The 13,899-nt window shown below is 35.5% G+C and overlaps 2 protein-coding genes across 3 annotated transcripts in view; both read left to right on the top strand.

Moving 5' to 3' along the window:
* The window catches only part of LOC147072415 (guanine nucleotide exchange factor DBS-like), a 195,122-nt gene that overhangs the window by 5,379 nt on the left and 175,844 nt on the right, over nucleotides 1-13,899 (top strand). The gene's annotated exons all lie outside the window — the stretch shown is intronic.
* On the top strand, nucleotides 6,756-12,355 carry LOC147072417 (uncharacterized). The gene is made up of 4 exons (XM_085947617.1): nucleotides 6,756-6,939; nucleotides 8,074-8,362; nucleotides 9,066-9,332; nucleotides 10,883-12,355. The coding sequence occupies exons 2-4, from the start codon at nucleotides 8,087-8,089 to the stop codon at nucleotides 12,023-12,025; spliced, it is 1,686 nt and encodes a 561-aa protein (XP_085803743.1). The 5' UTR covers nucleotides 6,756-6,939; nucleotides 8,074-8,086; the 3' UTR covers nucleotides 12,026-12,355.

The following is a 13,899-nucleotide window of genomic DNA, read 5'->3' as shown; positions in this document are numbered from 1 at the left end:
AAAGGGCGAATCAACCATTTTGGCGAAATCGAGATTTTAATGAAAATACAATATGTACCCCACTAGCTTTGTTGTATAACAAGCGCGAATTTGTATCTCCACCTTTTAAAATATTATATAATAATGCCTATTATAATAACAGTATTCTTTCTAAGCTTTATTATAAACTTATTGGATATTTATAATCATCCACAGGTAATAAACAAATAAATGTCAAAAGTTAAAAATCCTCCTGTGAAATAGCATGTTGGTTGATTCGCCCTTTTTACAAAACCGCAACGAATGGCGAGCGAGAAAGAAATGTATCTTGAATTTGCTGATTTTGATCCGCGAAAAAACCTTTTGGAAGAAAAAGTTAGGGCTCCTGACCATTGGAACGTTCGGAACGAAATTTGTATTTTATTATTGCCACGTTTTTATTAGCTCGTATTCTTGTTTGTCCGGTACTCACAGATTTTTTCTTGTGTGTTTGTACAAATATTTTCTTGTTTGTCCAAGATTTTTAACTAACTTCCCAACTAGCTTGACATTTGAAACTTTTAGAATATATCAGAACACGACGACAATGCATTCTTTTAATACTTTTGGCTATCTTTAAGCAGAATTGAATTCATTTTCAGTTAATTCTGTTTTGTATGTTTCGGAAAAAATTCGTTAAAAGTAATAATTTACTACTCACTATTATTTGTTGCTAAAGGGTCCTAGCAACTAAATTATTAATATATACGTGCGTTACTATGGAAATCAATATGAAGTGTCAAAATGACATTTCAGTATTCTATAATATTTATTCAGTATTTCTATCAAGTACAAAAAAAAGTACATTTATTAATACATAGAATTGTCAAGTTTATATGATTCAATAGAAAATTTATAAACGTGGTGAGTATATAAAAAGATATTTTTATCTTGTAATTATTTTATATGAGAAGGGTCGCTTTCGATTGTGCGTTTATTCGTCAGATGCTACATCGAATAGTAAATCAGTGATAGATACTGATCAGGTGATCAGGTGAATCAGGTGGTTGAGAATAACAGGTGAAACAGCTTATCTTGATAAATGAAGAATTTATAAAAAAAATACGAAACACATTTCTTATTATTGCTGAATGTAAATATTTTGTGAATTGGATGAGAGAATAATAATAATATGAAAGCTGAAACGATTTTGTAGGAGCAATTTTTAGTACTTACTCCGAAAAGAATTTTCAATTTCGGAATTTCTGGATTAGTATTCTCGACCCCGATTGCTGGATTACTCATATTTCTAGTATTTGTACCTACCAAAGTTGGTGATATAATAATCCATACATTTTTTTCACATATGCTATAATTATACAATTTTTATTGTGATTATGTTATGAAGTTATTGTGGTCTTGCTGGTCTTATTATCACCAGAAACTAAAAATGTAGGTACGTTTTTAGCAAGACTATATTAAAATATATTTTTTTAAGTTTTATCTTCATTTCACAATTTTCTTGTACGGTAATCGGTACAGGAATTGAATGGGATCCCGATATTTGCAAACTCTATAATTATTGTACTTACCCACTAGTACTAGGGCGTACGGTGACCTTTGCTTGTAGGGAATTTGTTAAAAAATACATGTACCTATGTTTTCTTACACATTAGGTATTTTTATATAGAGTAATGTAGGTAGAGGTGAATTTAATATTTAAGACGGTCAATAACATCAACATAATATGTGTTATCCGATAGAATTTGCTTTATTGCCCGATATAAATAGTCAGTATTATCAGTTATTTTAATTAAATTTTATTGTATATAATCTTTTAGTTTAAACTATTATTTTTGAGCACAAAAAGCTACACAAAATCGTCTTATAAATTTGTACTGAGTCTCACTAATTTAATATTGGCGGCTGGGTGACGATGTACCTACCTATATTATATCTATAATATTAAATGTAGTGTGTGGGTATTGCGGAGTGGTAGCTCTGCGATATTCTAAAATATTTACGTAATTCTAATACACTCTTAGTTATCCGCCGCTCGATTATCCGACAACTACTATAATCCGCCGTTATTTTTACTAGTTGAAAGCACAAAATCAAGCTCTATAATTCGCCGGTATTCGATTGTCAAATTCAGTAGTCCGCCGCGTACAAGTATACAACGCAGATGAGACGGGTTTATTTTGGAAACTTCTTCTCTGTAAAACGTACGTTCATCGCAAAGAAAGTAATGCACCAGGGAGGAAAGTGGCCAAGGACCGCATCACAATTTATTATGCCGTGCTCCAATGCAACCGGGACACACAAAATGAAGCTTTTGGTCATAGGGAAAGCCAGGACTCCTAAGCCATTCAAGAATATCTGCCTCACTGAACAACTGGTTGTGTCAAGTGATTTACTGTTTAATATTTAGTTAATAAACTTAGTTTATTGTATAATTTAGTAAATAAGTACTTGATTTTAATTATAAATTAAACCGTAATTTGCTAGCACAAAGTTCTCAAAAAAAACTATTTTTAAGAAATAGGGAAGTACTTAGGTATGTACCTGTTTTAATTTTTACCATATTTTGTATGTATGCACTATAATCCGCCGCTTTCACTAATTCGACACTTGTCTGGTTTTTTGGGTGGCGGATTACTGAGAGAGTACTGTACCTACATAGATATAACCTTTGTAACAAATATTTTTATATAGTACCAATCAATTATTTCTATGATTAAATTTCTATGCTTAATAGTGATGAGATCTTCAAGGAAAAATTATGAAATACTTATATTTTTTTAGAAAATTGTATTTCATTGCTTATTTCTGTCTCTAATATTATTCTTTTCTTTTTTATTCTAAATGTCATGTTGTCAACGTCTTTAATTAATAATTTGTCATGTACTCAATAATATGTTTTTTTAATAATTAATAAATGACTACATAGGCACTAGATTGTTTTTTTTTACTCTTTAGAACGAATCAATGTGACGATACACTTTTAATTACTTATGTGAACGAATTGCACGCACATAATGCCTGGTCCACACCGAAAACAAGTCGCGCGACAACTCGTCAAATTTTACGATAAGCATGATAATTATCGTAAAATTTCTTAAGCAATTATGATAATTATCGTAAAATTTAACGAGTTGTCGCGCGACTTGTTGCCGGTGTGGCCGCACTTTAAGATACATTGGCGATAAGGACAAAAGTGAAAACGTGACCTACGAACAGGGTTACCAGCTGATGACAAAATAAGATTATAGAAAAAAAATGGATTCTATATGAAGATTTTGGCAATAAATATCACAATTATTTTTAGTGACCCTTGTCGACAATATAAATAATAGCAGTTATCGCGGACCAAACCTCTCTTGGGATCGAAATTAAGAGATGGAGGACATACAATTATCAATTATCCCTCCAAAATCTAACCCGAGAACTTTTTATAGGTCCACGGACAGACGGGTCAGATTTGTTTCTAATTAAAAAAAAGTTACATAAGCCTCACCGCACACGACAACCACTTCTTAGACTAAGTGTTCATTGCAGTGACGGTCTGAACATGAGGATTTGATGCGTGGGTCCCGCAATAATAAATCCCACCCATTTCCGAACCGTACCTGCAATGAACCTGACCTGCTACCTATCGCACTGACCTTATCATTAAGCATAACATTTTTAAACGGATGTCAATAGAGGATCACTTCTAAAATGGATGAAAAGGGATATTATATAAAAAGGACGTGTTCTACATTTGGATACCATAATATTATTATGGTAACCCTAACCGAGTACCTATAAGTATTTTTAATCTAATATTCATGCATGTTTTCAGTGCCAAGATTGGTAAGTCAAATATTGTTCCTAACACTTTCACACCTCTGAACGATTTTTATTTTTACACATACCTAACTATATTATAATATTTATAATATACTACTGAATAATCTACCGATGCTTAACTTATACGTTGTACACTGACTATAAAAATAGCACCGCACACCCATTCTATTGGAAAATAATCAGGGCACGAGCTTTTGTGTTTTGCAAACCAACTTAACTGAGATGAAGCCTTTCAAAGCGATTTCAATACCTGCTTATAATTTGCAAATTTGGTATTCACATTTTCTAAGAATGTGTTTTACAATATGTTTAATATACTATAACCCAGCGGTATTCAAACTGTACGCCGTATCGCTGTTCGCAAAAAAAAATATTCAAACGATGAAAAAAGCTTATGACTTTTATTCCAGAATTAATAATGAATTTGGTAATGACAGTTTTTTTTTTAAAAAAAAGCTCTCGACGTTTTCGAAAAGTTTGTCATAGTAACTACCCACTTATTTGATCCAACAATTTTATATTTTTTCTTACCGTCTAAAAATAGTGTTTGTCGAACTGCAAAATATGCATTTACTTGCTGCGGCGTTGACAAACATATTTTCTTTTTAATGACCCATTTTTTAAATTCGTTAACAAAAAAAGTCACACGGGGCCAATTCTGGGGAGTATGCTGGATAAGAAACCAATTCGAAGCTCAATTCATGCAATTATGCTATTGCAACTGTTTGTTTGACTGCGCACTTTTTTGTTCTCCAATATTGGCCGCTTTTCCTTCAACTCATCTTTCAAAGGATCCGATAATATCGTATAGGTAATAGGGCCCTCTTATTGTCTTGCCATCCCAAAATATAGTGGCCATTACCTTCCCAGTCAACAAAATGGTCTTCGTCTTATATAGCGCACTTTCACCAGTCCTTGTCCATTATTTTCACTGATGGTTGGACTCGGATAGTGACGGGTCCAAGTTTTGTCAAGAGTTACAAATCGATGCAAAAGTCTTTTGGATTACGATTAAACATGCCATTAAAATGTTTATTCGAATACGTTTTTGTTGGATGATCAACAATCGTACATACCTACAGCTATTTTTCGTGTGGGATGCGCATTCTCAGAAATCTTGCCCCCATGCACTTGACGAGCTTCCACTGCAATACCATGGATTTTTCTCCGCGATGACCCTTTATCATCTTGGGTGCTAATACTGAGTACAGCCACGTTTAAACTCGTCTAGGCTGGTGCATATTCGCCGTGAACTTCATCCAACTCGGCTTTGATCTGCGCGGCCCTTAACTTCTTCACACAAAGAAGTTTTATGATGGCAAGGAACAAGGAACTCGTTTTTCATTACTACCGGAAATCTGAAAGTGTATGATTTAGTTTAGATGGCTGTAAAACACTAACTACGCGTCAGAGCGGATTGAAATTTTGATATAAATCGTTTGAAGAATGATACTTTCGTGCAGTGATTTTATTTTATGAATTGTAGCACCATCTCATAAAAAATTAACAAACCTTAATTCAAACCACCCCATCCTTGTATTGTGGAGACTTGCTTTGTATTTTTAAATGAAAAGGGTAAAGACCGTGAACCGAAAAGGATTGAACATCTCAGTTCCATGATAATTGTCATGAAGGGAATGGTAGCCCGACGCCAGTCTGGGAAATTTTCTAATTTGCTAAAAAAACAATTTTTACAGTAGGTCGGTAAGTATCTCCCTATCTAACATTGAATAAAAGTATTTAAATTCGACAATATAAACAAGATTCTATGTCGAATATTAATCGGCTTGCAGGGCGATAATAATGTAATACACACAACATGAAAAGGCGCCAGGAATAAATTTCTGTGATGTACCTATTATTATTTTAGAATACATTAATGTGTTATTCATGATTTTATGATCAGTGAATTATTTTTCTATGTTCGAACATTTTGTTTTGGGTCAGTGTTACGTTACGTATAAATTAATTTTGGGTCGGTCTCAGACTACCAATCTGCCCATGCATGTAGGCACTTAATAGCAGCGTGGTTCCCCTTATAATACATTGATTGCGCAATTAACTAGTCATTTTACTTGATCCCCCCAACGAATGTGTATACTCTACAACACACGAGCTGAGGTTGCTAAAATTGAATAATCAATTAATTATATTTTATTGAATCGCAAGTCCAGACAACTTACGAGGAAGGGTTCCTTGTGTTCAGACCTTCCCTCCAGGAACAAAAAAAAAACAAATTATTCATACAAACTGTGATATTTTTATATTATTTCAATATTGCCATGCGATATCTCTAAGATACAATACAGCACGGCGCAGACGACATACATTCATAAACGGACACTAATGTTCCTTTAATAACGATGACCATTGGGCCACGTCCACACAATAACCATTTGTGGATGTGATACGTCGTAGCGACTCGTAGGTCACCATCCCACAGGTGATATAGCTACAGACCGGGTGCTCATTGCTAGAATCAAATCACGGAACGGAGTATCTGGGCATGATGGACGTAGGTACATGGGAAAGGTCTGAGTAGTGGTGGGGTAAGAGCGAAAGTCCAGGCATCGGCTAGCTATAGACTTTTCGAACAACCGTATCGAGTCGCATTTGACATATCAAAATCACATTATAATCAAAATTCAAATAATACATAATTCCTGACCCCCCTCAAAAAGAAAATCAATAATAAATTATTATTTCATCTATATTTTTTTCAAAATAGAGAGAGGAGAAATAATATTATGATGAAATTGAAAAAAAAATGATTGGATTCATAATATGAATAATATTATTATTTCAAGTAAGGTAGTAGTAAGTAGGTACACAATGTTTTGAATTTTGTATTCACGCTTGAATTTGAAACACGCGGGTTTTGTTTGGCGCATGCGCAGAGTTGTTTTCTGTTTGGCCGCTCACGAAGCTTGATATGTACAGCGTCCGATTTTGTCGAAAGAATTCAAGAACGCCATATTGCCGTTTGGCCCTTGCGTTCTAATTTGTGATTATTAGTGAATAAAATGTGAAGAAATGGTCAATATTTGTGCATCGATCGAATAGTGCCATATTCCTACGCATCGTTGGGTGGAAAAAACCCAAAATAAATCGATTTTAAGGGCGAAAAAGGTGAGTTGAAATGTTGTTTGGTGAATGCCAATATGGCCTAATATTCAGTGGGATTTCTACTCGATATGCGATAATGAAACTTAAAATTTGCTGATAAGGTGGATAATTGCGTGCCTTTCAAGTATAGCCCCTCCTTTTATTTTACCGCAATAATTCAAACATTTGTTTTTATTTTGGACAGTATTCATTGAATCGGTAAAAAGAAATATAAATTATTTTCTTTATAGATGCACGACGTTACGATGCTTTCGTTTTGTAATAAAAATTTAGCCATAGTGACGTTTTCACCATTGCTCGCAAGAGCAAATTTATGATGACATTTTGTTATTGTATGAAATGAATACAAACTTTGATACAAACACAATTTTATTGACAGATTATGATTATATTGCATTTAATTGTAAGATTAGATGGGTACTTGTTTTATTGTTTCAAATGCAATCAAAGTATGATACCGAAATAGAAATTGAGAACTAGGTAGGTATTTTATTTGTAGGTATTTATTTACCTGCAGCCAAACTTAAAAATAAACAGAAAATAGGTAGGTACCTAGGTACACTACTTGCAGTAAACTTTTGATATTTTTTTGATTATTCAGTCTCTATTGGGTTTTCACACATAGGTAATAATTTATGAAATATGTACCTACATTTAAAAAAATATAAGTAGTTAATTATTTCAGCTTTAATGCAGATCGCATTGAATCCCATTGAACTATGATAGTTTGTTTTTCCTTATTTACCCTAAATTAAATTCAAATAATTATGTTATTATATTTAGTACTTATAGATAATTAGGTATATTAAGTACCTATGTATCAAATTGTTAGTAACATTTTTGATAATGTATCTATCTATTCATTTACTTAAATATTATATTTCAAAGAGGTCGCTGCACTTTGTCCATAAATTACATCCCACGATTTAAAAAAAAAGACTTGTTGGTTTTGTGACGTCAAATTTTCTACAACCCCACACCTTATTCCCTGCGTGATGTCAAATATGGACGACCCCTTACGTGAAATAACGCAGAGTTTTAATTCATTTTTTAGTGTCAATAAGAACCAACAATGAAATCAGTAAAATTTATACTTAATGAAAACTTTAATAACACAATGAGTCCTTGATGTTTTAGATATTGGAAGAAAATGTCCTACGATAAGATGGAGGTGGACAATTCAGCGGAGAAAGAAGCCAGCGAGGTGCTGCACTCTCTGCTGTCGGTTGACCGTAGGGGTATGGACTCGAAGGAGAACATCATCGTGTCCATTCCTAATATGGGCTCGTCTGTGAATGGACAGGAATATACGAGTGCTGAACAAGCGCAGTGGCATACTCCTGTCATGGGACAGCATTCCGTGTTCACGATACCGGATAATCAAGTCATTCAGCAGGCGGAGTACGGCCAACCTGGTGCTCAACAGGTGAACCACTTGCTCAACTTATTGACCCCAAATACACATTGAAAAACAATATGTGAATTTTGCCAGACCCGGGATTTGAACCCAGGACCCTCAGCATTATAAGCCAACCATGCCCACCCCACGTTACCGTTTTTTATATTAACTTTTGTTAATTATTACCATTTTTAATTTTGCCTCTGTGTTCAACTCAGTAAAATCACACTTGAGTGTCTGGCAACCTCAATTTTGGGGGACATTCCTAGTTATAAAAAAAATGCTGGTACGTAGGCTCAAACGTAGGGTCCCGTAATACGCCTGATTAAGTCTGGATTCAACACAATGGGGGTTGGTTTGGTGATAAACTGGTGGGCGATAAACTTGGCGGCTAAACAATGCAGCTGTGTTTCAACCTACAAACTTTCAAAATGTATGTATGGTAGAAAATTATTTATCTACCACACTAAAAATATTCCAGAAATACTATCAAGTGCTGTAATTTTAAAAATTCACAAGGTTTCCGTCTAGTATAGTCCAAGCTCGGTGGTTATCATCAGTTGTGAACTAGGTATCATTGTAATATTTACTTATCTGACACTAAAGACCATCCAGGTATATGGCCAACAATACAACTGGCTTTATAATGATTCCGACAGCATAGTTTGATCATTTCAAATAAAGCCGTTTCAAATTTGAGATGTCTTTATATTTTAAAATATGTTTTTAGGTAATATGGCAGGGTCACACGATCCAAATTGAAAGCTCTAATGGTGTTGTGGGAACGGAGACGACCATTCTCCACGAGATGTATCCAATGGTGACCCTGCATGAGGCGGAAGTTCGACATGCCAAAGAAGAAGTCATAGAAATGATCGAACAGAAGCCAAAGCTAGTAAAAAAGGTCCCAGTGAAGAAAAAGAAAAAACCGAGCTATTCTGGAGACGAGGGAGTGGACACGGAAGACCGTAACAAATTAGAAGCCAATCCTTTGGAGGTAGGTACATACATAATATTTTCCATATCATAAAATAGTTTTAAATCTTTATAAAAAAATTACATAGTTTCAGAATGTCAATTCTACAAAAAAAAATGCAAGCCCGTTGCCTTATTCATGAAATTGTAAAAAATGTATTGTGACCAATGCATGAGCATCTGACACATTTGGTTTAGTTGCAAAAAACACCACCGTAGCGCTACTATCTAATTTGCCAAATGCATGAACTAGGCAGAAAAATTACTACCGAATTCATGCACTTCGCAGATATTTTGCCTATTTCATGAATAAGGCAACGGGCTTGCATTTTTCATGATTTTGGCAAAATTTTGCCCATTTCATGAAATAGTCAATTTCGCACATTCGGCGTAACATATACACAAGCCGCAATGTGAAGTTTGATAGTTTTGACAGAAAAAAAATAGTTGGGGCGACACCGAGCGAGAGAAAGCTATAGGCTTGATATAAGTGCAGTCGAAAATATCACCACCGATACCACTATTCACCCTGCATAACCACGCATAACTGCGATACCAATCACATTCACCCTGCATAAATCCTGCACACTAGAAGAAATCTGCGCATGTTCATGATTAAATTATTGTTCTACTAACTATTAGTTGATTTCTGCCTGATTAAAATATCTCTTGAGTATAAAAACAGTTTTAAATGAGGACTATTAAACATGGTGCATTTGTTACGCCCACGGTGGCCGCGCGGCATAAGCGTTGGACTATAAAGCCGTGGGTCCCAGGTTCGAATCCTGGGTCTGGCAAGTACACATATTGTTTTTCAATTTGTGTGTGTCAGGGTAAGGACCTAATAGGTTGAGCAAGTGGCTGACATCCATTTCTCGTAAAAAACAAAATCTGTCAATACAAACCTCTACTCTGTGGAGGCCCATATGATCCTATCAGGATCGGACATGGTCGCAAAAAAAAAAAAAAATTAAACATGACATTTCTTTGGTTTTTTTTATTCTGTTTGTCTCAACTTCATGAAAGTCGGTGACCATTATCACAGATATGGTTGGTACTGTAAGTGTATGGCTATTTTATTTGGCCCCACAAATTTTGGATACGTCTTGAATTCTAGTTTAATAAGTAATTTAATTAGTAATCTTTAAATTTGGTAATAACGGATTAATAACAAAACCATAATAATGGAGCTCCACAATGTTCAATTACATGAAAATTTCTCCGGAATCCCATGCAGTAGTTGCCGATTAGATTTCCTTACAACCGTCAGGAACTGCATTTTTTTATAATGATCAAAATTTCATTTAAGATTCCAACACACGTAGAATGTGACATATCAGTGTTTTTGATGTGCAGATTTTCTCTGGAACGTTTAGGAATGCTAAATGTGTGGGCTTCTATTGGATCTTAAAGAAACTTGTTGAAAGAAAAGTGACTAAAATATTATAATTAAATAATTGCAATAACAAATTGATGTCTTGCCAAGATTTTTTTTAAAGGATTGTAGTATTCGGTGTTTATAAGCTAAGTTATTTAGTGGTATCTAATTTTTCTATTTTGTATAATTTTCAGGTGAAGGCTAGAATGAAAAAAGGGTGCGATTGTAAAGACAGCTGCTATCGTGGACTGATTCCAGAAAACGTTTACAAACACAGACTGAATATTGCCGAACTGACTAAAAGTGAACACGACATGTACCTAATGGGGGTGACGATGGCATGCTTGGCGAACCCTTCGGAAACCTCCAGACACAAAGCGAGACGCCGGCTCAGAGCCTCGTATGTCTACCAAGGCCGGCGGGTTTGTCTAGAGGCCTTCCTTTATTTAGAAAACGTCACCCACTATCAACTCAAAAGAATCAGACACCACGTGATGGCCCACGGAGTGGCGCCTAGAGTCCACGGCAACATGGGAAAGAAGCCTTATAACACTTTCTCTTTGGACATCTACAAGCATGCCACGGAATTTTTAAAACAATACTTAGAACAGCACTCCGGCGGATCGAAGGACCTCAGCAAGTCAATTCTTGTCCAGGGAGATTCCAGGAAAAACCTCTTCGATGCGTATAAAGAGTATGGTGAAATTCTCGAACCCGGAGTGAAGCTGATGGGCTACTCCACCTTCAGACACTTCATGAAGGAGCAATTCCCCAATGTGAAATTTTCTCCCAAAAAACCCGAGCCCGGCAAAGATACGCACGTGCCGTTCAAAAGCGGGAAATGCATGACGTACGACAAGAACAAAGACCCGGCCAGAGTGGAAGCGGAGAAGGCGAAGGCGGATGCTAAGAAAGCCGCCGCCGAGGCCAAAAAGCAACAAGAGAAGACGCATACACACACGCACCTCGTCATTCAGCACCAGCACCCGCATCAGCAACAACAGCAGCATCAACAACAGCACCAAGTCGTCCAACAAGTCCAGCACCAGCAGCAGGTGGTGATCCAACAGCAACTGCAGGGCGTGCAGGTGAGCCAGCACCAGCAAGTGCAGCAGATCCAGCAGGTACAAGGGGTGCAGGTCCAGGTGGGCCAGCACCAGATGGTGCAACAGATGAACGTGCAGGCGGTGAGCGAGGATTCCTCCTCGCAGCCCATCGAGATCACACAGCAAGTCATCCCGCTCACTGTGGTGCAGCAGCCGCAGCAGACCTACATCGTCACCCCCGTTTCGCATTTGCAGACCACCGTCTCTGGCGGCTGGTACAGTCGGAATTGACTATTGCGGTCCAACTTTCAAAATCATCACTGCACTTTTCGTATCTCATGATTTCTACTGTTTGATTGTGTGCGTTTTGGACATCTACAAATTAACATAGATCTATTGATTGATTGCTGCTGTTTTAAAACTCTTAGTATTAATATTATTTATTGATTGTTTTTGTAACTCCATTCAACTATATTGTAGGCAGTGTATATATTCCTATTTTATATTTTAATATTATGTTGCGCTCAATTATTTGCATTTTATGCAATACTTGCATTGTTTTAAGCCACTACCATGTAAATTGTAAAACTACAAACATTATTTTAAAATGAATGCACGAAACCTGCGCTGAATAGGCTTAATAACCTCTGTCAGTGGGTCTATTCTATACTTATCGAACACTAAAGTGATAAATAGTATCAAACTTAGGGTAGGTTTGTATCAAAATATTAGCACTTATTGTAACAATTACACGAAGTTGGTTTTTATTGTTAATAAGTGCGATATTTTAACAGCAGCAAGATAGGTGCTGTTAAAATATAGCACTTATTGCAACAATAAAAACCAACTTCGTGTAATTGTTACAATAAGTGCTAATATTTTGATACAAACCTACCCTAAGTTTGATAATATTTATCACTTTATCACTTTAGCGGTCGATAAGTATAGAATAGACCCACTGGAATCCTTAATGTCTAAATTACTCGAGCAGACTCAATGATTCCCGCCCACCGTGTAGCTTGATTGAGAAATTTTACTTTCGTACTTTATTGAATAATAAGTGAAATTGAAGGATTTCTATCATAGTCCGATCCAACTCAATAAATAAAATTGAAAGAATGCCTCGAGGGTAATAGATTCTGCATTCAGTTCATTCAGTCAGTATGCATCAATTGTTCCGGTCTTGATTCATTATTTCATATTTACATAATACGCCAGTAAATAGATACCTGTCCAAATTACAATAACTCATTTGACATTTGAAATAATAAAATATGAGAGAAGACTAGTGTAGCCATCAAGTTGACCAAATACGTATTTTTTGGTTTACTTTTAATTTTGAACACTGACAACACAACATATTATGTTATGGACTTATTAAAACAAGCGTCAAGATGACTAAATTGGTATCTGAATTGAAAACACAGTCTGTGAGAGTCTGGTCGTGTCATTGGATCGTTAGAAATCTCAAAAAAAATTGGAAACTAGTATTTATCTATTTCAAAATACCATTTACTCTAAAGACTAAAAAGTATATTTTTACCAGCAGAAAAATGTTTACAAGATTTGAACATTACACAATGCCTTTATGCCTATTATTATATTATACAAATTATACTTATCCGTGATGTGTTAGTGACGTAGAGGCCCGATGCAGTGACTGATTTTGAGGATCCCCCTACGATAAAAAATGAACAATGTAATTTTAATTTTCCAAATAAATCCATGCATTCAAACATTTTTTATTTTTATTTGCTTAATATAAATGCATTCATACAAGTTAAATGAAAATAAATTGATATCAAAGATACAAATTTACATAGGTGCGCATTTTTTTCTTTTGTTCACTGTATCTACCTATTTTTTATTTTTTTTTGTGATTTTACCGAGGCTTTGACTACGACTCGCTGTCATATCGCCTCTTCTCTTCTAGAAGGGGATCCGGTCCTCACTCCTATTCTGTTAAATAACTTTACAATTTTGCCTAGCTCTTCCGTATTACCCCACCACCAGGACACCCTTCAATTCGTCGACATTCTCATAGATATCCACAATTCGCAGCTGTACTCTGTGAAGTTCATATTTAGGGCATTGTAGTGCTATATGTACAATGTCCTCTTAACCATGACATTCATCGCAGAGTTGCGATTTGCTTCTTCACATGA

Source organism: Rhyacophila brunnea, unplaced genomic scaffold (assembly GCF_057557595.1).
Source record: "Rhyacophila brunnea isolate RB1 unplaced genomic scaffold, BYU_Rbru_1.0 scaffold_2, whole genome shotgun sequence".
Classification (NCBI taxonomy): domain Eukaryota; kingdom Metazoa; phylum Arthropoda; class Insecta; order Trichoptera; family Rhyacophilidae; genus Rhyacophila; species Rhyacophila brunnea.
Note: the sequence above shows the minus strand (reverse complement) of the source record. Positions and strands in the feature narration are given on the sequence as shown.